At 44.9% G+C, this 26,684-nt stretch overlaps 1 protein-coding gene across 1 annotated transcript in view; it reads right to left on the bottom strand.

Annotated features, from left to right (window-relative positions):
• Positions 1–1,564: 1,564 nt before the first annotated feature.
• LOC139399958 (voltage-dependent T-type calcium channel subunit alpha-1I-like) overlaps positions 1,565–26,684 on the bottom strand; it is a gene marked incomplete at both ends in the record, with an annotated part of 30,206 nt that continues 5,086 nt past the window's right edge. The window contains 5 exons of the mRNA XM_071145094.1: positions 1,565–1,750; positions 2,782–2,933; positions 10,127–10,517; positions 10,951–11,156; positions 26,409–26,501. Coding sequence (XP_071001195.1) covers positions 1,565–1,750; positions 2,782–2,933; positions 10,127–10,517; positions 10,951–11,156; positions 26,409–26,501 — 1,028 coding nt within the window. The remainder of the gene's footprint in view (positions 1,751–2,781; positions 2,934–10,126; positions 10,518–10,950; positions 11,157–26,408; positions 26,502–26,684) is intronic.

Raw genomic sequence — 26,684 nt, 5'->3', positions numbered from 1 at the left:
AAGCAGCTACAGTGGGAAGATAGATAGGTTGTGGGAGTCTGTTAGCTCACTCCATCGCTAGCCCGCTACCATCTGCTCAGTGCACTTATGTGAGATTGCAGTGCTGCAGCGTGTGTGTGTGTGTGTGTGTGTGTGTGTGTGTGTGTGTGTGTGTTTATACTCGTGTCTCGATGAACACCAGGGGAACGCTCCTCTCTGTTATTGCTCTCCTCTCCATCAATCACACTCTACTGCTTACAGTCCTGTCACTCAAACAAGGAGGCCATTGCTCTTCTGAAGCTGGAGGGGACTAGCCTCACAGACAACACACACACAGACAGAGAGAGGGGACTAGCCTCACAGACAACACACACACAGACAGAGAGCGGGGACTATTCTCACAGACAACACACACACAGACAGAGAGAGGGGACTAGCCTCACAGACAACACACACACAGACAGAGAGAGGGGACTAGCCTCACAGACAACACACACACAGACATAGATAGGAGACAGACAGAGAGAGGAGACTAGCCTCTACATTACTACCCTCACAGACAACACACACACACACACAGACAGAGAGAGGGGACTAGCCTCTACATTACTACCCTCACAGACAATACACACACAGACAGATAGAGGGGACTAGCCTCTACATTGCTACCCTCACAGACAACACACACACAGACAGAGAAAGAGAGGGGACTAGCCTCTACATTACTACCCTCACAGACAACACACACACAGACAGAGAGAGGGGACTAGCCTCACAGACAACACACACACAGACAGAGAGAGGAGGCAGACAGAGAGAGGAGACAGGTAGAGAGAGGAGACAGACGGGGGGAGGGGACAGACAGAGAGAGGAGACAGAGAGAGGAGCAGACAGACAGAGAGAGGAGACAGATAGAGAGAGGAGACAGAGAGCGGTGACAGGTAGAGAGAGGAGACAGACGGGGGGAGGGGACAGACAGAGAGAGGAGACAGAGAGAGGAGCAGACAGACAAGGAGAGGAGACAGGTAGAGAGAGGAGACAGACGGGGGGAGGGGACAGACAGAGAGAGGAGACAGAGAGAGAGAGGAGACAGACAGAGAGAGGAAACAGACAGGGGGAGGGGACAGACAGAGAGAGGAGACAGACAGGGGGAGGGGGCAGACAGAGAGAGAGGAGCAGACAGAGAGAGGACATAGACAGGGGGAGGAGATAGACAGGGGGAGGAGACAGACAGGGGGAGGGGACAGACAGAGAGAGGAGCAGACAGGGGGAGGAGACAGACAGAGAGAGGAGACAGACAGGGGAGGAGACTGACAGAGAGAGGAGACAGACAGGGGGAGGAGACAGACAGAGAGAGGAGAAGACAGAGTGAGGAGACAGACAGTGGGAGGGGACAGACAGAGAGAGGAGACAGACAGGGGGAGGGGACAGACAGAGAGAGGAGACAGACAGGGGGAGGGGACAGACATAGAGAGGAGACAGACAGGGGGAGGGGACAGACAGGGAGAGGGGACAGACAGAGAGAGGAGACAGACAGGGGGAGGGGACAGACAGAGAGAGGGGACAGACACACACATGCCTATACCTGAAGATGAATATGAAAAGCATGAGGAGCATGCAGAAGGTGGCCACGTTGTCCATGGTCTTCATCAGCACCACCAGCTGTCTGCGTAGCGCTGGCATGAAGCGCACCAGCTTGATCACCCTCAACAGTCTGAAGGTCCTCAGGACAGACAGACCTCCATCAGACTGACCTATGATCTCACACACACTGGAGAGGAGAGGGAGAGATGGATGGAGGGATGAAACAGATGGATGCAGAAAGAGAGAACAGGGGAGGAGAGAGAAGTGAGGAGTGAGGAGAGATGAGAGGAGAAAGGAGAGAGGAGAGATGTGAGGAGAGATGAGAGGAGAGAGGAGAGAGGAGAGATGAGAGAGGAGTGAGGAGTGAGGAGATTGTAGTTTGGAGAGAGGAGTGAGGTGTGAGGAGACAGGAGTGTGGAGAGAGGAGACAGTAGAGAGGAGTGAGGAGACAGGAGAGAGGAGAGAGGAGACAGGAGAGAGGAGACAGGAGAGAGGAGAGAAGAGTGAGGACAGAGGAGAGAGGAGACCGGAGAGAGGAGTGAGGAGTGAGGAGAGAGGAGAGAGGAGAGAGGAGAGAGGAGTGGGAGAAAGGAGTGAGGAGTGAGGAGAGAGGAGACAGGAGAGAGGAAAGAGGAGTGAGGAGTGAGGAGACAAGAGTGAGGAGAGAGGAGAGAGGAGAGGAGTGAGGAGTGAGGAGTGAGGAGAGAGGAGAGAGGGGAGAGGAGAGAGGAGAGAGGAGAGAGGAGAGAGGAGTGAGGAGAGAGGAGACAGGAGAGAGGAGTGAGGAGAAAAGGGAGAGGGGAGAGGAGAGAGGAGAAAAGATGAGTGAGGAGTGAGGAGAGAGGAGACAGGAGAGAGGAGTGAGGAGTGAGGAGACAGGAGAGAGGAGATAGGAGTGATGAGTGAGGAGAAAGGGGAGAGGGGAGAGGGGAGGAGAGAAAAGATGAGTGAGACAGGCAGAGAAAGGAAGAGAAGAAAATAGAAGACACAAATCCAGACAACAAGGTTTCATAATTTCCCCTCTGATCCCAACTGAAACCATCGGGAACATTCAGCTGTCAGAATCTTCCAATGCCAACCCAAAGCCCAATACATTATCCATCATTCTAACATTCCAACGGACATCCCAAAGCTGTGACATTCTGACATGGTAACTGTAACATCATTCCTGTAACGTTCTGGTAACATTCTGTGGTCGTGTTGGGAAGGCCCCCCGACCTGATGATGACGATGATGCCGTCGAAGATGTTGTAGGGGTTCCTCAGGTAGGCGAAGAAGCCAAAGGCGGTCAGCTTGAGGATCATTTCCAGGGTGAACATACTGGTGAACACAATGTTACTGATCTCCAACACGTTAGTCAGCTCCTCCGGCTGGATGGGGGAGACAAGATTCAAAAGAAACAGAACGCAGAGAGAGAAACACGTTTAAAGAGATGGAGGAATGAAGACAGCAAGATATGGTAGGTTATTTTGGTATTATAATGCTGCCTTCAACAATTGAATAATATGAAACTGCAGACAACCAACACAGCTTCAGTACTGAGACACCTGTACAAACCTGTCACATAGACTGCAACACAACACAACAAGCTACACAACTTGATATAGTGAGCTAGATCCAGCTCAGTGGCGCCGTAGCTTTAACCAATGAAAGTGAGAAAAGAGACAATATGAAACTGGCCTAAAATGTCATGTTATTGTTTTCAGAGAGACCGAGGGGGAGGGAGGGTGCAGCCATTTTCTGTCCGGAAGATTGTGCTTGGTTCGAAGAGCGACTAGTGCATGAACAGACACACACACACACACACACACACACACACACACACACACACACACACACACACACACACACATGATATTGATCAGATTGTATCTGTGATCACCAGTGCAATTTGTATCAAAGACAGAAGACATAAAGGCTAGCCAAGACACTCTTTCTTCTCCTCTAAATCCTGTTTCTCTCTTCCCTCTCTCCATCTCTCTCCCTCCATCTCTCTCTCCCTCCATCTCTCTCTCTCTCCATCTCTCTCTCTCCATCTCTCTCTCTCTCCATCTCTCTCTCCCTCCATCTCTCTCTCTCTCCATCTCTCTCTCTCCATCTCTCACTCTCTCTCTCTCTCTCTCTCTCCATCTCTCTCTCCCTCCATCTCTCTCTCTCCATCTCTCTCTCCCTCCATCTCTCTCTCTACATCTCTCTCTCTCCATCTCTCTCCCTCCATCTCTCTCCCTCCATCTCTCTCCCTCCATCTCTCTCTCCCTCCACCTCTCTCCATCTCTCTCTCTCTCTCTCTCCATCTCTCTCTCCCTCCATCTCCCTCTCACTCTTTGTCTCAATACCAGACACTCCCATCTCCCTATGATCAATATCTCTCCATGGATCAGTTCAGTTAAAGAAGAAAACAAGAGGAGAAGAACAGAGCCCCCCTCCTCCACTGGCAGGCATGGTGGAGGAGATGAGGGGATGAAGAGAGGAGGGGATGAGATCTAGTGCTGACTGATTAACCCAGATGTCCTTATCTTTGGAGTTATTAAATAACTAATTGGCCAACGTAGGTTCAATTACTTGAATCCCATGTATTTCTTTTTTGTGAGATCAACGGGCCGTTTCTCTTTAGAGAAATCAAATCATTCATGAGAGAAATTAAGGCAAGAACTATGTGGGATGCTGGGCTGAAGGGAGTTTTCATTACGCAAATATTCAACCTATTTCATGTATGATAATAATGTTTTTGTTGTGTAATTACTGTGTATAAAAGTAGCATATACTGTATATGAAATGTGAGTACAATTTATATGTAAATATAAAACAAAGTTGATTTTGCCCCTGAAGAGGGGATGGGTCAATAAAAAAACATCTCTTCGATTTGATATGTTTCTCACATTCTATCTCCCTCCATCTTCGTCTTCCTCCTATCACCTTCTATCTCCCTCCATCTTCGTCTTCCTCCTATCACCTTCTATCTCTCTCCATGTTCGTCTTCCTCCTATCACCTTCTATCTCCCTCCATGTTCGTCTTCCTCCTATCACCTATCTTCCTCCATGTTCCTCTCACTCCTATCTCCCTCCATGTTCCTCTTTTTACAATCACCTTCTATCTCCCTCCATGTTCGTCTTCCTCCTATCACCTTCTATCTCCTTCCATGTTCCTCTTCCTCCTATCACCTTCTATCTCCCTTCATGTCCGTCTTCCTCCTATCACCTTCTATCTCCCTCCATGTTCCTCTCCCTCCTATCACCTTCTATCTCCCCCCATGTTCGTCTTCCTCCTATCACCTTCTATCTCCCCCCATGTTCGTCTTCCTCCTATCACCTTCTATCTCCCTCCATGTTCGTCTTCCTCCTATCACCTTCTATCTCCCTCCATGTTCATCTTCCTACAATCACCTTCTATCTCCCTCCATGTTCGTCTTCCTCCTATCACCTATCTCCCTCCATGTTCGTCTTCCTCCTATCACCTTCTATCTCCCTCCATGTTCGTCTTCCTCTTATCACCTATCTCCCTCCATGTTCGTCTTCCTCCTATCACCTTCTATCTCCCTCCATGTTCGTCTTCCTCCTATCACCTTCTATCTCCCTCCTTGATCGCCTTCCTCCTATCACCTTCTATCTCCCTCCATGTTCGTCTTCCTCCTATCACCTTCTATCTCCCTCCATGTTCCTCTTCCTCCGATCACCTTCTATCTCCCTCCATGTTCCTCTTCCTCCAATCACCTTCTATCTCCCTCCACGTTCCTCTTCCTTTCATCACCTTCTATCTCCCTCCATATTCATCTCCCTCCTATCACCTTCTATCTCCCTCCACGTTCCTCTTCCTCCTATCACCTTCTATCACCCTCCATGTTCCTCTCCATCCTAACACCTTCCATCTCCCTCCATGTTCCTCTCCATCCTAACACCTTCCATCTCCCTCCATATTCATCTCCCTCCTATCACCTTCTATCTCCCTCCACGTTCCTCTTCCTCCTATCACCTATCTCCCTCCATGTTCCTCTCAATCCTATCACCATCTATCTCCCTCCATGTTCCTCTCCATCCTATCACCATCTATCTCCCTCCATGTTCGTCTTCCTCCTATCACATTCTATCTCCCTCCATGTTCGTCTTCCTCCTATCACCTTCTATCTCCCTCAATGTTCGTCTTCCTCCTATCACCTTCTATCTCCCTCCATGTTCGTCTTTCTCCTATCACCTATCTCCCTCCATGTTCGTCTTCCTCCTATCACCTTCTATCTCCCTCCATGTTCCTCTTCCTCCTATCACCTTCTATCTCCCTCCATGTTCCTCTCACTCCTATCTCCCTCCATGTTCCTCTTTTTCCTATCACCTTCTATCTCCCTCCATGTTCGTCTTCCTCCTATCACCTTCTATCTCCCTCCATGTTCCTCTTCCTCCTATCACCTTCTATCTCCCTCCATGTTCGTCTTCCTCCTATCACCTTCTATCTCCCTCCATGTTCCTCTCCATCCTATCACCATCTATCTCCCTCCATGTTCGTCTTCCTCCAATCACATTCTATCTCCCTCCATGTTCGTCTTCCTCCTATCACCTTCTATCTCCCTCCATGTTCGTCTTCCTCCTATCACCTTCTATCTCCCTCCATGTTCGTCTTCCTCCTATCACCTATCTCCCTCCATGTTCGTCTTCCTCCTATCACCTTCTATCTCCCTCCATGTGCCTCTTCCTCCTATCACCTTCTATCTCCCTCCATGTTCCTCTCACTCCTATCTCCCTCCATGTTCCTCTTTTTCCTATCACCTTCTATCTCCCTCCATGTTCGTCTTCCTCCTATCACCTTCTATCTCCCTCCATGTTCCTCTTCCTCCTATCACCTTCTATCTCCCTCCATGTTCGTCTTCCTCCTATCACCTTCTATCTCCCTCCATGTTCGTCTTCCTCCTATCACCTTCTATCTCCCTCCATGTTCGTCTTCCTCCTATCACCTATCTCCCTCCATGTTCGTCTTCCTCCTATCACCTTCTATCTCCCTCCATGTTCCTCTTCCTCCTATCACCTTCTATCTCCCTCCATGTTCCTCTCACTCCTATCTCCCTCCATGTTCCTCTCCATCCTATCACCTTCTATCTCCCTCCATGTTCGTCTTCCTCCTATCACCTTCTATCTCCCTCCATGTTCCTCTTCCTCCTATCACCTTCTATCTCCCTTCATGTCCGTCTTCCTCCTATCACCTTCTATCTCCCTCCATGTTCGTCTTCCTCCTATCACCTTCTATCTCCCTCCTTGATCGCCTTCCTCCTATCACCTTCTATCTCCCTCCATGTTCCTCTTCCTCCGATCACCTTCTATCTCCCTCCATGTTCCTCTTCCTCCAATCACCTTCTATCTCCCTCCATGTTCCTCTTCCTCCTATCACCTTCTATCTCCCTCCACGTTCCTCTTCCTCCTATCACCTTCTATCACCCTCCATGTTCCTCTCCATCCTAACACCTTCCATCTCCCTCCATATTCATCTCCCTCCTATCACCTTCTATCTCCCTCCACGTTCCTCTTCCTCCTATCACCTATCTCCCTCCATGTTCCTCTCCATCCTATCACCATCTATCTCCCTCCATGTTCCTCTCCATCCTATCACCATCTATCTCCCTCCATGTTCGTCTTCCTCCTATCACATTCTATCTCCCTCCATGTTCGTCTTCCTCCTATCACCTTCGATCTCCCTCCATGTTCGTCTTCCTCCTATCACCTTCTATCTCCCTCCATGTTCGTCTTCCTCCTATCACCTATCTCACTCCATGTTCGTCTTCCTCCTATCACCTATCTCCCTCCATGTTCCTCTTCCTCCTATCACCTTCTATCTCCCTCCATGTTCGTCTTCCTCCTATCACCTTCTATCTCCCTCCATGTTCTTCTTCCTCCTATCACCTTCTATCTCCCTCCATGTTCGTCTTCCTCCTATCACCTTCTATCTCCCTCCATGTTCCTCTTCCTCCTATCACCTTCTATCTCCCTCCATGTTCCTCTTCCTCCTATCACCTTCTATCTCCCTCCATGTTCTTCTTCCTCCTATCACCTTCTATCTCCCCCCATGTTCGTCTTCCTCCTATCACCTTCTATCTCCCTCCATGTTCGTCTTCCTCCTATCACCTTCTATCTCCCTCCATGTTCGTCTTCCTCCTATCACCTATCTCCCTCCATGTTCGTCTTCCTCCTATCACCTATCTCCCTCCACGTCCGTCTTCCTCCTATCACCTTCTATCTCCCTCCATGTTCGTCTTCCTCCTATCACCTTCTATCTCCCTCCATGTTCGTCTTCCTCCTATCACCTATCTCCCTCCATGTTCGTCTTCCTCCTATCACCTATCTCCCCCCATGTTCGTCTTCCTCCTATCACCTTCTATCTCCCTCCATGTTCGTCTTCCTCCTATCACCTTCTATCTCCCCCCATGTTCGTCTTCCTCTTATCACCTTCTATCTCCCTCCACGTTCCTCTTCCTTCTATCTCCCTCCATGTTCCTCTCCCTCCTATCACCCCCTCCCTCCCTCCCTCCCTCCCTCCCTCCCTCCCTCCCTCCCTCCCTCCCTCCCTCCCTCCCTCCCTCCCTCCCTCCCTCCCTCCCTCCCTCCCTCCCTCCCTCTCCTCTCACATGTTTACCCTTTCATCTCTCCTTCCTGTCTTTAATTTCCTCCCTCACAGATACCTGCACCTCCCTGCCTGCACATCCCTCTCTCTCCCTCTCTTTTCTCCATCCCTCTCTCTCCCTCTCTCTCCCTCTCTTTTCTCCATCCATCTCTCTTTGTAGTTCTCTTGTTTTTATCTTTGGATGTTTACTGAATATAAATGCGTAAGCCCCCCCCCCCCCACACACACACATGCTGTATATACATGCTAATAGGGGAGCCTCTCAGTCATGCTACCATTGATGTGAAAGATGAATGCTGATGAGTCAGAGATGTAGTCACACACAACACACACACACAAACACACACACACACACACACACACATACACAGAAACTCTGAATGAAGACTACAAGTAACTAATCCGAAGGACATCTAGTGAAGGTCATATCCTCACTGTATGCTCTTAACACATGTCATGTAATCCTTCCCTCAGGGGATTGATCAAATGAAGTTTCAGTAAGCCCTGTTACCAAAGAGGGAAACACATACACTTTCAGTTCTAGAACACAACCCCCAGGAACAACTCTTACAAATCTACTGCAGAACACACACCGCCTCTGCCTCTGCCTCTGCCAAGAGAGACCATTGTGTAATGCTGTTGGAGTGTGTGGTGGGTGTGTGTGTGTGTGTGTGTGTGTGTGTGTGTGTGTGTGTGTGTGTGTGTGTGTGTGTGTGTGTGTGTGTGTGTGTGTGTGTGTGTGTGTGTGTGTGTGTGTGTGTGGTGTGGTGTGTGTGGTGTGTCTGTGTGGTATGTGTAATGCTTTTGGTGTGTGTGTGTGTGTGTGTGTGTGTGTGTGTGTGTGTGTGTGTGTGTGTGTGTGTGTGTGTGTGTGTGTGTGTGTGTGTGTGTGTGTGTGTGTATGGTGTGTCTGTGTGGTGTGTGTAATGCTGTTGGTGTGTGTGGTGTGTGTGTGGTGTGTGCGTGCGTGCGTGTAAATTCATACAGGAATAGAGCTGAAAATGCTGTGTAACAGGAGTCTGCTCCCTCTTCTCTCTCAGTGAGTTCCTGTCCTCCTCTCCTTCTCTCCGCACATCCCTCTGTTATTTTTAGAGTCTTCAGAAATGAGAGAACCGACTCCTCTGCATGTCGTCAAGGAGTGAGGGGGTGGATGAGAGATGAAGACAGAGGGAGGGAGGGAGAGAGAGAGAGATGGAGGGAGACAGAATGGAGAAGGGAGAGGGAGGGATGGACAGAGACAGGGGAGGAGGGAGACTAAAAGAGGCAGGGAAAGGAGGGGTGTGAGACAGGAGGGAGGGAGCGAGAGAGAGATAGAGAAAGAGGGGTTGAGGGAGGTAGGAATGGTTATGTAACAGCCAGGGTGGGTGTATTTTGGCATGAAGCTACCACACCCCTTCCACACAGGCAGCTCCCTCCCTTCCTCTCTTCCTCTGTCTCTCTCAGGAGAGAAGTCAGTCAGTCAGCCAGCCAGCCAGCCAGACAGCACCAAAAGCAGGTTGAGGTGTACCTACCCTGCTGTTTTCTACTGATATCGTTGTGGTGAGTGTATAATGGAACAATAAATTCCCATATTGATAGTGCTCCATGTTCGTCACTGATATCTGACTTCTAGTGACTTGTACTACTTGTGAGTCATCCATTGGACAAATCTCGACCTTGTTAGCCCACTAAGCTAAAGTCATTGGGTTAGCTTTGGGGACTGAAGAGCAATACTGTTGTTGTGCACATTGTGTATATGTGCTGTACTCCCTGACTGTGTTATAGTTCACCTTTTGTGGTTTTCAATGCTAATAGTATTGATGAGAATAGTATATTCACCTGGTTGTGATGTTCATGCTGATAGTATTGATTAGAATAGTATATTCACCTGGTTGTGATGTTCATGCTGATAGTATTGATTAGAATAGTATATTCACCTGGTTGTGATGTTCATGCTGATAGTATTGATGAGAATAGTATATTCACCTGGTTGTGATGTTCTATCCCCATGCTGATAGTATTGATGAGAATAGCGATCATGATTCCTCTATTGAAGTATTTGCTCTCCACGATGCCCCAAAGTTTCTTCCTCATCTCATCCCACATGTCCTTACAGTGTCCAAAACACGACCTCCTCTTCCTCTTCTTCTTAACTCCCTCCCCTTCTTCCGCTTTCTCCTCCAAGTGGTTCTCCTCCCTGTCCGTCTCCTCCACAGCCCCCTCCTCCTCCTCCCCATTGGCCGAGCAGCCCACAGCTCCCGCCCCCTCCCTGAGTGACAGTGCCGCAGCGCACTGAGGGCAGTCCTCTGTGTTTTGAGGGACGGCCAGGGCGATGGAGTTGCCCAGGGGTTGGGAGCTGTGGACTGGGTCCAGCTTGCTTTGGTGAGGACACGGAGATTCTAATGAAAGATGGAGAGGGAGTGTGAGAAAGAATCAGCATGTCATTAACAGCATCAATAGACACTTTCACATTGTCGCACTATATCCATGTAAGCCAGCGTTTGCTAGCGTCAAAGAGGTTTGAAAGTCGAGAGATTAAACAAGACTCATCGCACTGGCTCGCACGAAACAATGTGAAAGAGGCTAATATCATGTTAAAGTTCAGGTTTAGACATTTAACAAAAACCCTTTCTCTCGTCCTCCCACCCACTGCCTCCCACTTACGGCGTGGCTGCCTCAGGTGATGCCTTTCCCCTCCGTTCGCACTCCCTCCTCCTTCCCCTCCTCCTCTTCCTCCTCCTCTTCCTCTCCCTCTAGTGGGCGGTGGTGGCAGAGGCCTTCCTCTCAGTTGGTTATACAGGGCTACAGACCTCCTGCGGGCCTTGCGCAGCATGTGGCAGACCAGCTGGAAGAGCTCTTCGTAGCAGTCCCCCGGTTCATGCAGGCTGGCCAGGGTAGAGGAGGACAGGCACTGGGCCCGCTGCTCCTGCATCAGCTGGTGCTCGCGCTGCTTGGTCTCACTGAACTGGGTGGCGATGACCACCAGACATAGGTTGATCATGAAGAACGAGCCAATCTGTGAAGTGGTGGATAGTCAGAGGTGAGTTACAAACACAGAGTTACTGTAGTGAGTGCTGAAGGCCAACCAGAAACACAGACAGATACATACAGTGGAAGACCACTGGGCGTCTATAATGGAGTTGCTGCTGGTCAGCGCGCGCAAGATTCACTTTTTGGCTTTGAGATTAGTGAATAACAATCAGGGGGACCCCAGGCCTCCAGACATATCTTGAGGTACTTCATTAGGTTTACTTCTACTGCAGACTGAGGGAAAGAGGAGGATGATAATAGATGGAGAGTAGAGAGGCCAGAGCCAAAGAGGAGGTGGAAGAGAGTAGGAGGGCAAATACATAGAGCAGGACTTTATTTTAGTGATGGCCAGAGGAGTAACACATTATACTAACAAATGACAAGCAGAATATCTATAACACATTAGACAATCATTCTTTCATCATTAGAATCAAGATCTGCCTCTGGTCTCATCACTTGGGAGTTAGATGTAAACAGTATGGCTCCTTCAGTATTGGTCGACCACCTTCTACCCACCCGAACATACAGTATACACTGTTGCTGGTTTTTCCTCTCAAGATAGCATTGATGCTAATAAAGTGTGCTGTTTGTGTGCTGTTTCCCCCTTAGCGACGCTAGTGTGATGTTAGCACTCATTCTAAAGGTCTAGGGAGGCTGTAGTTTCTAACAGAGTGTTATCAGGAGAGACAGAAAAAATAAATAAAAGATGATACCCAATGCAAGTAGACACAATGTCTCACTCTGTTTATAATATTCTCAGTTTATAATACTCTCAGTTTATAATACTCTCAATTTATAATACGCTCGGTGTATAATACGCTCTGTTTATAATACTCTGTTGATAATACTCGGTTCATAATACTCTCTGTTTATAATGATCTGTTAATAATACTCTGTTTATAATGATCTCTGTTTATAATACTCTCCGTTTATAATACTATGTTGATAATACTCTGTTTATAATACTCTCAGTTTATAATACTCTCAATTTATAATACGCTCGGTGTATAATACGCTCTGTTTATAATACGCGGTTCATAATACTCTGTGTATAATACTATACGTATTTAATACTATGTTAATAATACTCTCTGTTTATAATAATCTCTGTTTATAATACTCTGTTAATAATACTCTCTGTTTATAATGATCTGTTAATAATACTCTGTTTATAATGATCTCTGTTTATAATACTCTCCGTTTATAATACTATGTTGATAATACTCTGTTTATAATACTCTCAGTTTATAATACTCTCAATTTATAATACGCTCGGTGTATAATACGCTCTGTTTATAATATGCGGTTCATAATACTCTGTGTATAATACTATACGTATTTAATACTATGTTAATAATACTCTCTGTTTATAATAATCTCTGTTTATAATACTCTGTTAATAATACTCTCTGTTTATAATGATCTGTTAATAATACTCTGTTTATAATACTCTCCGTTTATAATACTCTCCGTTTATAATACTATGTTGATAATACTCTGTTTATAATACTCTCAGTTTTTAATACCCTGTTTATAATGCTCTGTTAATAATACTCTGTTTATAATACTATGTTTATAATACTCTGTTTATAATACTCTGTTTACAATACTCTGTTTATAATACTATGTTTATAATACTCTGTTAATAATCTCTGTTTAAAATACCCTGTTTATAATACTCTGTTAATACTGCTCTCTGTTTATAATATTCTGTTCATAACTCTGTTTATAATACTCAATGTTTATAATACTCTCTGTTTATAATGATCTGTTAATAATACCCTGTTTATAATGATCTCTGTTTATAATACTCTCCATTTATAATATTATGTTGATAATACTCCGTTTATAATATTCTCTGTTTATAATACTCTGTTTATAATACTCTGTTTATAATACTCTGTTTATAATACTATGTTTATAATACTCTGTTAATAATCTCTGTTTAAAATACCCTGTTTATAATACTCTGTTAATACTGCTCTCTGTTTATAATATTCTGTTCATAACTCTGTTTATAATACTCAATGTTTATAATACTCTCTGTTTATAATACTATGTTTATAATACTGTTTATAATACTCTGTTTATAATACTATCTGTTTATAATACCCTCTCTCTGTTTATAATACTCTCTGTTTATAATTATCTCTGTTTATAATACTCTCCGTATATAATACACTCTGTTTATAATACCCTGTATATAATACTCTCTGTTAATACTATCTCTCTCTCTGTTAATACTCTCTCTCTCTCTCTGTTAATACTCTCTTTCTCTCTATCTCTCTCTCTGTGGTAATTCTCTCTCGCTCTCTCTCTCTCTGTTAATACTATATCTCTCTGATAATACTCTCCCCCTATCCCTCTGATAATACTCTCTCTCTGTTAATACTCTCTCTCTCTCTCTCTCTCTCTCTGTGGTAATTCTCTCTCGCGCTCTCTCTCTCTCTCTTTATCTGTTACTACTCTCTCGGTGTTACTACTCTCTCTGTGTTAATACTCTCGCTCCGTTATTACTCTCTCTCTCTATCTCTCTCTCTCTCTGTTAACTTCTTCGATATAGGGGGCGCTCTTTTAATTTTTGGATAAAAAAACGTTTCCGTTTTAAACAAGATATTTTGTCACGAAAAGATGCTCGACTATGCATATAATTGACAGCTTTGGAAAGAAAACACTCTGACGTTTCCAAAACTGCAAAGATATTATCTGTGAGTGCCACAGAACTGATGCTACAGGCGAAACCAAGATGAAATTTCAAACAGGAAATGCCCCAGATTTTGAAGGCGCTGTGTTCCAATGTCTCCTTATATGGCTGTGAATGCGCAAGGAATGAGCCTACACTTTCTGTCGTTTCCCCAAGGTGTCTGCAGCATTGTGACGTATTTGTAGGCATATCATTGGAAGATTGACCATAAGAAACCACATTTACCAGGTGCTCGCTTGGTGTCCTCCGTTGCAATTATTGCGTAATCTCCAGCTGCGTGCATTTTTCCATTTGCTTCAGAGGAGAAACCCAACTGACTTATCATCGAACAGATATGTGAAAAACATCTTGAGGATTGATTCTAAACAACGTTTACCATGTTTCTGTCGATATTATGGAGTTAATTTGGAAAAAGTTTGCCGTTGTAATGACTGAATTTTCGTTTTTTTTTCTTAGCCAAACGTGATGAACAAAACGGAGCGATTTCTCCTACACAAATAATATTTTTGGAAAAACTGAACATTTGCTATCTAACTGAGAGTCTCCTCATTGAAAACATCCGAAGTTCTTCAAAGGTAAATTATTTTATTTGAATGCTTTTCTTGTTTTTGTGAAAATGTTGCCTGCTGAATGCTAGGCTTAATGCTATGCTAGCTATCAATACTCTTACACAAATGCTTGTGTAGCTATGGTTGAAAAGCATATTTTGAAAATCTGAGATGACAGTGTTGTTAACAAAAGGCTAAGCTTGTGAGCCAATATATTTATTTCATTTCATTTGCGATTTTCATGAATAGTTAACGTTGCGTTATGCTAATGAGCTTGAGGCTATGATTACGCTCCCGGATACGGGATTGCTCGACGCAAGAAGTTAATACTCTCTCTGTTAATACTCTCTCTCTCTGTTAATACTCTCTCGCTCTCTGTTAATACTCTCTCTCTGTTAATACTCTCTCTCTGTTAATACTCTCTCTCTCTCTCTGTTAATAACTTATTTGGGACTGGGGGGGCAGTATTGAGTAGCTTGGATGAATAAGGTGCCCAGAGTAAACTGCCTGCTACTCAGGCCCAGAAGCTAAGATATGCATATTATTAGTAGATTTGGATAGAAAACACTCTGAAGTTTCTAAAACTGTTTGAATGATGTCTGTGAGTATAACAGAACTCATATGGCAGGCAAAAACCTGAGAAAAAATCCAACCAGGAAGTGGAAAATCTGAGATTTGTAGTTTTTCAAGTCATTGCCTATCGAATATACAGGGTCTATGGGGTCATATTGCACTTCCCAAGGCTTCCACTAGATATCAACAGTCTTTAGAACCTTGTTTGAGGATTCTACTGTGAAGGAGGGGGGAATGAGAGCTGAATGAGTCAGGGGTCTGACAGAGTGACATGAGCTGATCACGCGCGCTCACGTGTTAGCAACCTGCATTCCATTGCATTTCTACAGACAAAGGAATTCTCCGGTTGAAACACGTCGTGGAAATGTCCTCTATTTACCAAATCATGGGAGCAAACCACAACACAAGTCAGAGTTAGTTATCAAAGTCCATCTTTAATTATATCAGCTCTATCACAATCCTGTGACTCTCAGGCAATTCAGTGTCTATAAATGAATTCTCTGAGAGCCCCTTCCACATTTCAAATGAGGTCCTTTATAGCAAAGACACACACAGGATAAGACAGCATCGGCATAATTCATCGTTCAGCTTTGTCTCCATACTCAAACCCCAGAACCATAAACCAACCCTCCATATCAACAGGCATATATCAAATTGTCATTTAGATACAACCAACTCTAAATACAACCAATCCTATCTTGACAAGATCACAGAGACACACTGACTGGCACACAGACATTGTGGAGCCAAGAGATATGTTTACACATGATGATACTTTGACCTCTCCCCTCTCTGCGGCCCATGCAACTTAGTCTTGAAATAGAACAGATAACTGCAACCCTGCCACAGTACTATACAAAAATAATATTCTTGATGAGAAGTAACTTACAAACATATGATGAATATGAAACATCTTACATATGTTACCAACAAATTCTGATTATTCCACGACAAACATTATTGAAGATTTATGATAAAAACATCCTAAAGATTGATTCTATACTTCGTTTGACATGTTTCTACGAACTGTAATATGACTTTTCGTCTGAACTTTCGCCTGGACTTGCCTGCGCCTCGTGAGTTTGGATTGTGTACTAAACAAAAAGGAGGTATTTGGACATAAATGGACTTTATTGAATAAATCAAACATTTATTGTGGAACTGGGATTCCTGGGAGTGCATTCTGATGAAAATCATCAATGGTAAGTCAATATTTATAATGCTATTTCTGACTTCTGTTGACTCCACAACATGGCGGATATCTGTATGGCTTGTTTTGTTGTCTGAGTGCTGTACTCAGATTATTGCATGGTGTGCTTTTTCGGTAAAGCTTTTTTTTAAATCTGACACAGCGGTTGCATTAAGGAGAAGTTTATCTAAAGTTCCATGCATAACACTTGTATTTTCATCAACATTTATGATGAGTATTTCTGTAAATTCATGTGGCTCTCTGCAAAATCACCGGATGTTTTGGAAGCAAAACATTACTGAACGTAACGCGCCAATGTAAACTGAGATTTTTGGATATAAATATGAACTTTATCGAACAAAACATACATGTAATGTGTAACATGAAGTCCTATGAGTGTCATCTGATGAAGATCATCAAAGGTTAGTGATTAATTTAATCTCTATTTCTGCTTTTTGTGACTCCTCTCTTTGGCTGGAAAAATGGCTGTGTTTTTCTGTGACTAGGTACTGACCTAACATAATCGTTTGGTGTGCTTCCTTCGTAAAGCCTTTTTGAAATCGGACAATGTGGCTGGATTTACAACAAGTTTATCTTTAAAATGGTGTAAAATACTTGTATGTTTGAGGAATTTTAATTATGGGATTTCTGTTGTTTTGAATTTGGCGCCCTGCAATTTCACTGGCAGTTGGCGAGGTGGGACGCTACCGTCCCACATATCCCAGAGAGGTTAATACACACACACTCTCTCTCTGTGTGAGAGTCAGAAAAGAGAGAACCACTGCATTCTCTATCCTTCTCCTCAACTTGCCCCTCATAAGCTTTGGATTGGTGAAACCATAATACTTACACCAGTCCATTTCCTCTAAATACATGCAAGGGAAGTGAACGATTGCACAGAATGAACTCCCAGGAGTTCACCTGGCCCTTGGCTGACCCTGTGGGGTGATGAAGTGTTATCTGACAGGTAGACTGCGGGGCAGGAAGGGGTGTATTGAGTTGTTAGGTTCTGCTGCACAGCTTCACTCTCCTGATCAGATCAACAGGAGAGATAGACAACCCACTAACTCCACCCAGAAAAACCCCACAGGGGTAGCTATACACAGCTCTGTTGCCTTCCAAACATCACACACATCTGCTCTATTCACATGCAAATGGTATTGTATTCAACGTTTGTAATTTCCACAGACTTGATCTGGCCTACAAGAAATGTCCATTAATTATAATACACATAATAATTCACATTTCCTGTTGCTTCAGGATTATTTTCCTGCTGTGAGAAACAGAGTCCAATTAAGATAGCGCATCTGTACACTCACCCACACTAATGCATGCATGCACACAGGCAAAAGAGCATACATGCACATCACACACTTCTCCCAGAGGTGGATCAGGCTCAGAGTGTGTGGAGCTGTGTGACGGATGTGGCAGCAACGTGTAGCTATTAAACACAGCACTAAGCCTCTTTAAAGATAGAGAGGAGAGGAGAGGAGAGGAGAGGAGAGGAGAGGAGAGGAGAGGAGAGGAGAGGAGAGGAGAGGAGAGGAGAGGAGAGGAGAGGAGAGGAGAGGAGAGGAGAGGGAAGATAGGAAGGGAGGAGAGGAGATAAGAGAGGAGAGGAGAGTGAGCAAAGCCGTGTGCCAGGCAGTCTCTAAATCTTCACAGCAGACTGTAGAAGAGAGAGAGAGGAGAGAGACGAGAAGAGGGAGAGAAGAGGGAAGGAAGGACAGGAGAAAATAGGACAGAGATATGTATAGAGAAGAGGAGAAGGGAGTAGAGAGGACAGAGATATGTAGAGAGAAGAGGAGAAGGGAGTAGAGAGGACAGAGATATGTAGAGAGAAGAGGAGAAGGGAGTAGAGAGGACAGAGATATGTAGAGAGAAGGGGAGAATGGAGTAGAGAGGACAGAGATATGTAGAGAGAAGAGGAGAAGGGAGTAGAGAGGACAGAGATATGTAGAGAGAAGAGGAGAAGGGAGTAGAGAGGACAGAGATATGTAGAGAGAAGAGGAGAAGGGAGTAGAGAGGACAGAGATATGTAGAGAGAAGGGGAGGGGAAGGCTCCATCTGTGATCCTAGTTCAGGGCTGGTCTGCAGGTGTGTGGGGCCTTTGATTCACCTCCAGACAGGTGTGTGTGTGTGTGCGTGTGCGTGCATAATGCAGTAATAATGTGAATCAGTGAAATTGGACTTCCTGTTGATTAGGATCAAAGTAGCCTGCTGATCAGAATCACTAATCACATGCAGGCACACGTGCGCGCGCGCGCACACATACACACACACACACACACACACCACACACACACCACACACAAACAGAATGAGACCCTCCCATTCTTGGTGTCACTCAGCTTTAAGGTTTCATGTAATTCAATGCATCTCTTATCTTTCTTTCACTGACACATCAACTTGAAACAGGCAGCAGACAAAATCAATGCCAACGTATCCTGGCCTTCCTAGAAGTACAGTAGAATGTCAACTATCTGTTTGACTGCAGTAAGACTGGCGGTGAAACTTCAGAGTCTGTAAGTTCATTACAGTAGAGCTCACTGATAGGATCATCTGACCACCTTTGATTTATATCTCCACTTAATACCAGCCTTTAATATAGAGGGAAGTAGAGAGAGGGGGGAGAAAGAGAGGGGGAGAAAGAGAGAGAGAGGGGGAGAAAGAGAGGGGGAGAAAGAAAGAGAGAGGGGGGAGAAAGAGAGGAAGAAAGAGAGAGAGAGAAAGAGGGAGAGTGAGAGGTAGAGAGAGAAACAAAGAGAGAGAGTAGACAGACCTGGCTCTCAAAAGAAAGGCTATGTGCACACTGCCCACAAAATGAGGTAGAAACTGAGTTGCACTTAGTAACATCCTGCCAAATGTATGACCATATTAGATACACATATTTCCCTCAGATTACACAGACCCACAAAGAATTCACAAACAAATCCAATTTTGATAAACTCACATACCTACTGGGTAAAATACCACAGTGTGACATCACAGCAGCAAGATTTGTGACCTGTTGCCACAAGAAAAGGGCAACCAGTGAAGAACAAACACCATTGTAAATACAACCCATATTGATGTTTTTATTTTCCCTTTTGTACTTTAACTATTTGTATATCATTACAACACTGTATATATACGTAATATGACATTTGAAATGTCTCTATTCTTTTGGAACTTTTGTAAGTGTAATGTTTAGTGTTCATTTTTGTTTTGTTTATTATCTATTTCATTTGCTTTGGCAATGTAAAGATATGTTTTCCATGCTAGTAAAGCCCTTTGAATTGAATTGAGAGACAGACAGAGAGAGAGAGAGAGAGAGAGAGAGAGAGAGAGAGAGAGAGAGAGAGCGAGAGCGAGAGAGAGAACGAGAGCGAGAGAGAGACTGCTGGAGAGATGGAGAAAATAAGAAAAGAACCAAGGTGGCTTTGAGATTAGTGAATAACAAATCAGGGGGACCCCAGGCCTCCAGACATATCTTGAGGTACTTCATTAGGAGTAACACATTATACTAACAAATGACAAGCAGAATATCTCTAACACATTAGACAATCATTCCTTCATCATTAGAATCAAGATCTGGATGGCTCTAACTAAGAACAACACACAGTACCCCACAGGGTCAGCTCCCACCGTGCCTACGGAGTCTTCACACAGGGATAAAGGGCCACTCAACAGTAGGGATACATTGTTCCTAGACAGTGACCTATGGTCAGTTGTACTTCTTGGTCCCTAAACTTACATTAAAGCTTTTGGGAGAGTAAGCTGATCCTAGATCTGTGACTATGGGAAAAACTGGCAGTCACCAGTCAGTTGCCGAGCAACAGGTTAACATGACTGCGATTGGAGCTGATAAAGGAAGATGAGAACTTGGCAGGAAGATACAGAAAAAGTTCTGACACGCCCACACAGGTTAAAGCAATCGAGTTGCTGCATTATCCCCAGACAGACGTAAATATGCTGTGATTCGACGCCTGTCTCCAGGTCACGAAGGACGCTGACAATCAGAATATGCACGGCCAATGCCAGCCTCTGTTTCAGACTTGCCAACCAAGTGAACGCTTATGTATTCACACAGCACCATGACGCAATCATCTTAGTATGATCAGGCCTATTTAACAGTACAGTGATACTGGCATTCAATCCAACTCACAATATATTTGTTTACGTATTGTGTTTCGAAACTCCTGCCCACACACACAGACACTTCTTATTCTGATCAACAGGAAGCATATACAGTTGAAGTCGGAAGTTTACATACACCTTAACCAAATACATTTATACAAATACATTTCCTGACATTTAATCCTAGTAAAAGTTCCCTGTCTTATGTCAGTTAGGATCACCACTTTATTGTACGAATGTGAAATGTCAGAATAATAGTAGAGATAATTATTTATTTCAGCTTTTATTTCTTTCATCACATTCCCAGTGGGTCAGAAGTTTACTTACTCTCAATTAGTATTTGGTAGCATTTCCTTTAAATTGTTTAACTTGGGTAAAATGTTCCGGGTAGCCTTCCACAAGCTTCACACAATAAGTTGGGTGAATGTTGGCCCATTCCTCCTGACAGCGCTGGTGTAACTGAGTCAGGTTTGTAGGCCTCCTTCCTCGCACACACGTTTTCAGTTCTGCCCACAAATCTTCTATAGGATTGAGGTCAGGGCTTTGTGATGGCCACTCCAATACCTTGACTTTGTTGTCCTTAAGCCATTTTGCCACAACTTTGGAAGTATGCTTGGGGTCATTGTCCATTTGGAAGACACATTTGCGACAGAGCTTTAACTTCCTGACTGATGTCTTGAGATGTTGCTTCAACATCTATCTAACCTCCAAACGAGCTTCAATGCCATACAACACTCCTTCCGTGGCCTCCAACTGCTCTTAAATGCTAGTAAAACCAAATGCATGCTTTTCAACCGTTCGCTGCCTGCACCCGCACGCCTGACCAGCATCACCACCCTGGATGGTTCCGACCTTGAATATGTGGACATCTATAAGTACCTAGGTGTCTGGCTAGACTGTAAACTCTCCTTCCAGACTCATATCAAACATCTCCAATCGAAAATCAAATCAAGAGTCGGCTTTCTATTCCGCAACAAAGCCTCCTTCACTCACGCCGCCAAACTTACCCTAGTAAAACTGACTATCCTACCGATCCTCGACTTCGGCGATGTCATCTACAAAATTGCTTCCAACACTCTACTCAGCAAACTGGATGCAGTTTATCGCAGTGCCATTTGTTTTGTCACAAAAGCACCTTACACCACCCACCACTGCGACTTGTATGCTCTAGTCGGCTGGCCCTCGCTACATATTCGTCGCCAGACCCACTGGCTCCAGGTCATCTACAAGTCCATACTAGGTAAAGCTCCGCCTTATCTCAGTTCACTGGTCACGATGGCAACACCCATCCGTAGCACGCGCTCCAGCAGGTGTATCTCACTGATCATCCCTAAAGCCAACACCTCATTTGGCCGCCTTTCGTTCCAGTTCTCTGCTGCCTGTGACTGGAACGAATTGCAAAAATACCTGAAGTTGGAGACTTTTATCTCCCTCACCAACTTCAAACATCTGCTATCTGAGCAGCTAACCGATCGCTGCAGCTGTACATAGTCTATCGGTAAATAGCCCACCCATTTTTACCTACCTCCTCATGCCTTTTGCACACAATGTATATAGACTCCCCTTTTTTTCTACTGTGTTACTGACTTGTTAATTTTTTACTCCATGTGTAACTCCGTGTTGTCTGTTCACACTGCTATGCTTTATTCTTGGCCAGGTCGCAGTTGCAAATGAGAACTTGTTCTCAACTAGCCTACCTGGTTAAATAAAGGTGAAATAAAAAAATAAAAAAAATAAAATATATATATCCACACAATTTTCCACCCTCATGATGCCATCTATTTTGTGCACCAGTCCCTCCTGCAGCAAATCACACCCACAATGTGATGCTGCCACCCCTGTGCTTCACGGTGGGGATGGTGTTCTAAGGCTTGCAAGCGTCCCCCGTTTTCCTCCAAACATAACGATGGTCATTATGGCCAAACATTTCTATTTTTGTTTCAACAGACCAGAGGACATTTCTCCAAAAAGTATGATCCTTGTCCCCATGTACAGTTGCAAACTGTAGTCTGGCTTTTTATGGCGGTTTTGGAGCAGTGGCTTTTTCCTTGCTGAGCGGCCTTTCAGGTTATGTCGATATAGGACTCGTTTAACAGTGGATATAGATACTTTTGTACCGGTTTCCTCCAGATTCTTTACAAGGACCTTTACTATTGTTCTGGGATTGATTTGCACTTTTTGCACCAAAGTAAGTTCATCTCTAGAAGACAAAACGCGTCTCCTTCCTGAGTGGTATGACAGCTGTGTGGTCATAGTGTGTTTATACTTGTGTACTATTGTTTGTACAAATGTGGTACCTTCAGGCGTTTGGAAAATTCTACCAAGATTGAACCAGACTTGTGGAGGTCTACAATTTTTTCTTAGGTCTTGGCTGATTTCTTTTGATTTTCCTATGATGTCAAGCAACGAGGCACTGAGTTTGAAGGTAGGCCTTGAAATACATCCACAGGTACACCTCCAATTGACTCAAATGATGTCCATTAGCCTATCAGAAGCTTCTAAAGCCATGACATAATTTTCTGGAATTTTCCAAGCTGTTTAAAGGCACGGTCAATTTAGTGTATGTAAACTTCTGACCCACTGGAATTGTGGTACAATGAATTTTAAGTGAAATAATCTGTCTGTAAACAATTTTTGGAAAAATGACTCGTATCATGCACAAAGTAGATGTCCTAACAGACTTGCCAAAACTATAGTTTGTTAACAAGAAATTTGTGGAGTGGTTGAAAAACGAGTTCTAATGACTCCCACCTAAGTGTATGTAAACTTCCGACTTCAACTGTACCTGTGAAAGGAGTCTACCTCTTTGTCTACCTCTTTGCAGTAGTAAGTTTTACAGAAACCCGAACCATTCCATGATTTTATTTAACCATTCAAAACGAGCTACTGCATTGCTGGTTTGATTGAATTGAACACAAACTCAAGAGACTAGAAAAGATCCCCTGCTCCTGTTGGTGGGGATGACATTGAGGAGTCTCTGCATGGTAATAATGTGAATGTGTTGTTAGAGGGGAGGGTCTGGAGAGGAGCTGCTCTGTGGTCGTAAAGATAAGAGCATGAGCGCAACAGGTTTATGGCTGTCCTCTCAAAAAGCTAACCAATAACAGTCTATTTTCAATTTCACTTGGCAAGTCAGTTAAGAAAAAAATGGTTATTTACAATGACGGCCTACCCTGGCCAAAGCCTAACCCATGACGATGCTGGGCGAAATGTGCAACGCCCTATGGGACTCCCAATCACAGCCGGTTGTGATACAGCCTGGACTCATAGCAGGGTGTGTAGTGACACCTCTAGCACTGAGATGCAGTGCCTTAGGTCGCTGTGCCACTCGGGAGCCCCTAGTCTAACTGTATATTATTGCTGTTTCCCTCAATTATGTTTCCCTCTTAAGCTTATTTGAGAATGTGAACACCGTATATGATCTCGTCTCCTTTCCTTCAAATAATTACCCATAATTCACAGCAGTCACTTCCTCTGAGTCCTCAGAGGGCCGTCTGGCAATGCATGCTGGGATATGAACACATGATGACATGGCATCATCTTGGGGACAGCATGCCTCTCTGTTAGAATCCGCATCACAAGTATGTGTGTGTGTGTGTGGGTAGACGTGTGTGTGCACTGCATATGTGTCACACACTCGCGACGGGAGCCCACCACTCTGATCGTTCCTAATTAAATGCTAATGCTAATTCGGTCACTCGCTGTGACCCAAACAGCTACAGACCTATCGCTAGTCAGACGGCACGCCGCGAGGCGTGGATTAAAATGGCCGCCGGGTGCCACAGAGCAACCTGACGCCTGCAGAGACAGAGACATCTCAACCTGTTTCTCTCTGAAGTATGCAGGCTGGACACCCTCTCTTCTCTTCTCCTCTTATCTTATCTCCTCTGCCTTTCATCCCTCTCTTCTCACCTCTCTCTTTTCAATATTCCTCTATATTTGCACACTTCTCTTTCATATCCCTTTCTTCCTCTCTCACTCCTCTCTTTTCATACTCCTCTTTCTGTTTTATCTTATATCCTCATCACTCCTTCTCTCTCTACATTTGTCTCTCAAACTCTTTCTTCATATCACTCATTCAACCCTCTCTTTCCTTCATTCCCTCTCTTTATACTGTATCTCCTCCTCCTCCCCCATTTCTCTCTCCTCCTCTCCGTCTCTCCCCTCTTCCTCCCCATCTCTCTCCCTCCTCTTCCTCTTTCTCTCTCCCTCCTCCTCCCCATCTCTTTCCCTCCTTCTCCCCATCTCTCTCCCTCCTCTGCCTCCTCCTCCCTCTTCTCCCTCCTTCTCCCTCTCTCTCCCTCCACCCCACCTCCTTCTCCTCATCTATCCTCCTCCTCTCTCCCTCCTCCACCTCATCTCTCTCCCTCCTCCTCCCTCTTCTCCCTTCTCTCTCCCTAATCTCCCTCCACCTGATATTCTAAAACGGACCTGTGTTTCTCCATCTTCAGGCGTATTCACCAGTGTTTCTCCATCTTCAGGCATATTCACCAGTGTTTCTCCATCTTCAGGCGTATTCACCAGTGTTTCTCCATCTTCAGGCGTATTCACCAGTGTTTCTCCATCTTCAGGCGTATTCACCAGTGTTTCTCCATCTTCAGGCGTATTCACCAGTGTTTCTCCATCTTCAGGCGTATTCACCAGTGTTTCTCCATCTTCAGGCGTATTCACCAGTGTTTCTCCATCTTCAGGCGTATTCACCAGTGTTTCTCCATCTTCAGGCGTATTCACCAGTGTTTCTCCATCTTCAGGCGTATTCACCAGTGTTTCTCCATCTTCAGGCGTATTCACCAGTGTTTCTCCATCTTCAGGCGTATTCACCAGTGTTTCTCCATCTTCAGGCGTATTCACCAGTGTTTCTCCATCTTCAGGCGTATTCACCAGTGTTTCTCCATCTTCAGGCGTATTCACCAGTGTTTCTCCATCTTCAGGCGTATTCACCAGTGTTTCTCCATCTTCAGGCGTATTCACCAGTGTTTCTCCATCTTCAGGCGTATTCACCAGTGTTTCTCCATCTTCAGGCGTATTCACCAGTGTTTCTCCATCTTCAGGCGTATTCACCAGTGTTTCTCCATCTTCAGGCGTATTCACCAGTGTTTCTCCATCTTCAGGCGTATTCACCAGTGTTTCTCCATCTTCAGGCGTATTCACCAGTGTTTCTCCATCTTCAGGCGTATTCACCAGTGTTTCTCCATCTTCAGGCGTATTCACCAGTGTTTCTCCATCTTCAGGCGTATTCACCAGTGTTTCTCCATCTTCAGGCGTATTCACCAGTGTTTTTCCATCTTCAGGCGTATTCACCAGTGTTTCTCCATCTTCAGGCGTATTCACCAGTGTTTCTCCATCTTCAGGCGTATTCACCAGTGTTTCTCCATCTTCAGGCGTATTCACCAGTGTTTCTCCATCTTCAGGCGTATTCACCAGTGTTTCTCCATCTTCAGGCGTATTCACCAGTGTTTTCTCCATCTTCAGGCGTATTCACCAGTGTTTCTCCATCTTCAGGTGTATTCAACAGTGTTTCTTCAAAAACATGGCCGCCAATAAAGTAAGAAGGAACAGGAGGCGGGGCCAAACTTTCAGCCCCCTCTTTGCTCTCACATCCATTACAGAGATTAAGCCTCAGATAAATTCACTTTACTGTCTACCCGGCCATTGATTCTGGAAACCGTGTATCTTACGGTCTGATTTTACAAGTCTATTAACACTGAAATCAGTCAGTCAGAAACGAGCCCCATGGGAGCATTATGAGGGCCAGGAGATGAGCCCTCGGAGGGAAAGAGGAATCACTTACAAAGGCAGAGTGGAAGGAGTGTATCACACTACCTCCTCATGTTTCAGTTGGAGGACCTTTGCCCATATACACTGAAGGCCAGTTGTGCGAATGAATAAAAGCAAAGCAAACTATCTCAATCAATCTCTTAACACATAGGGTGTAGTGTTGCCACATTCTGGTAACCACATTTCCTATAGGTTAGCCTGGAATCCTGGTTACACGATTCCTGATTTCCTGCTTCCTGTCTCCAGAATTTTGCAAACCTAACAGGGCATTGTTTTGTGGTGGAAGCCCAGTTACAAACTGATGGTTGGTGTGTGTAGTGTACTTACGATGATGAGGAAGATGAAGTAGATGAAGTTGTAGAAGGAGTGAGCATCCATTACATAGTACATGATCTCTACCCAGCCTTCCAGGGTGATCACCTGGAGACAGATACACAACCAGCTGAGGGTTTGTGTGTGTGTGTGTGTGTGTGTTGTGTGTGTGTGTGTGTGTGTGTGTGTGTGAGTGTACGCTTGTAGGTGTGCATGCATTGTGTGTCTGTGTGTCCTCCCAACACCCTCAACCCCTTCCCTCTCCATCCCCATCCCCTCCTCCCCTCCCCC

Source organism: Oncorhynchus clarkii, unplaced genomic scaffold, assembly GCF_045791955.1.
Source record: "Oncorhynchus clarkii lewisi isolate Uvic-CL-2024 unplaced genomic scaffold, UVic_Ocla_1.0 unplaced_contig_4607_pilon_pilon, whole genome shotgun sequence".
NCBI classification, from domain to species: Eukaryota; Metazoa; Chordata; class Actinopteri; order Salmoniformes; family Salmonidae; genus Oncorhynchus; species Oncorhynchus clarkii.
This window is presented reverse-complemented; position numbering and strand designations above follow the sequence as displayed.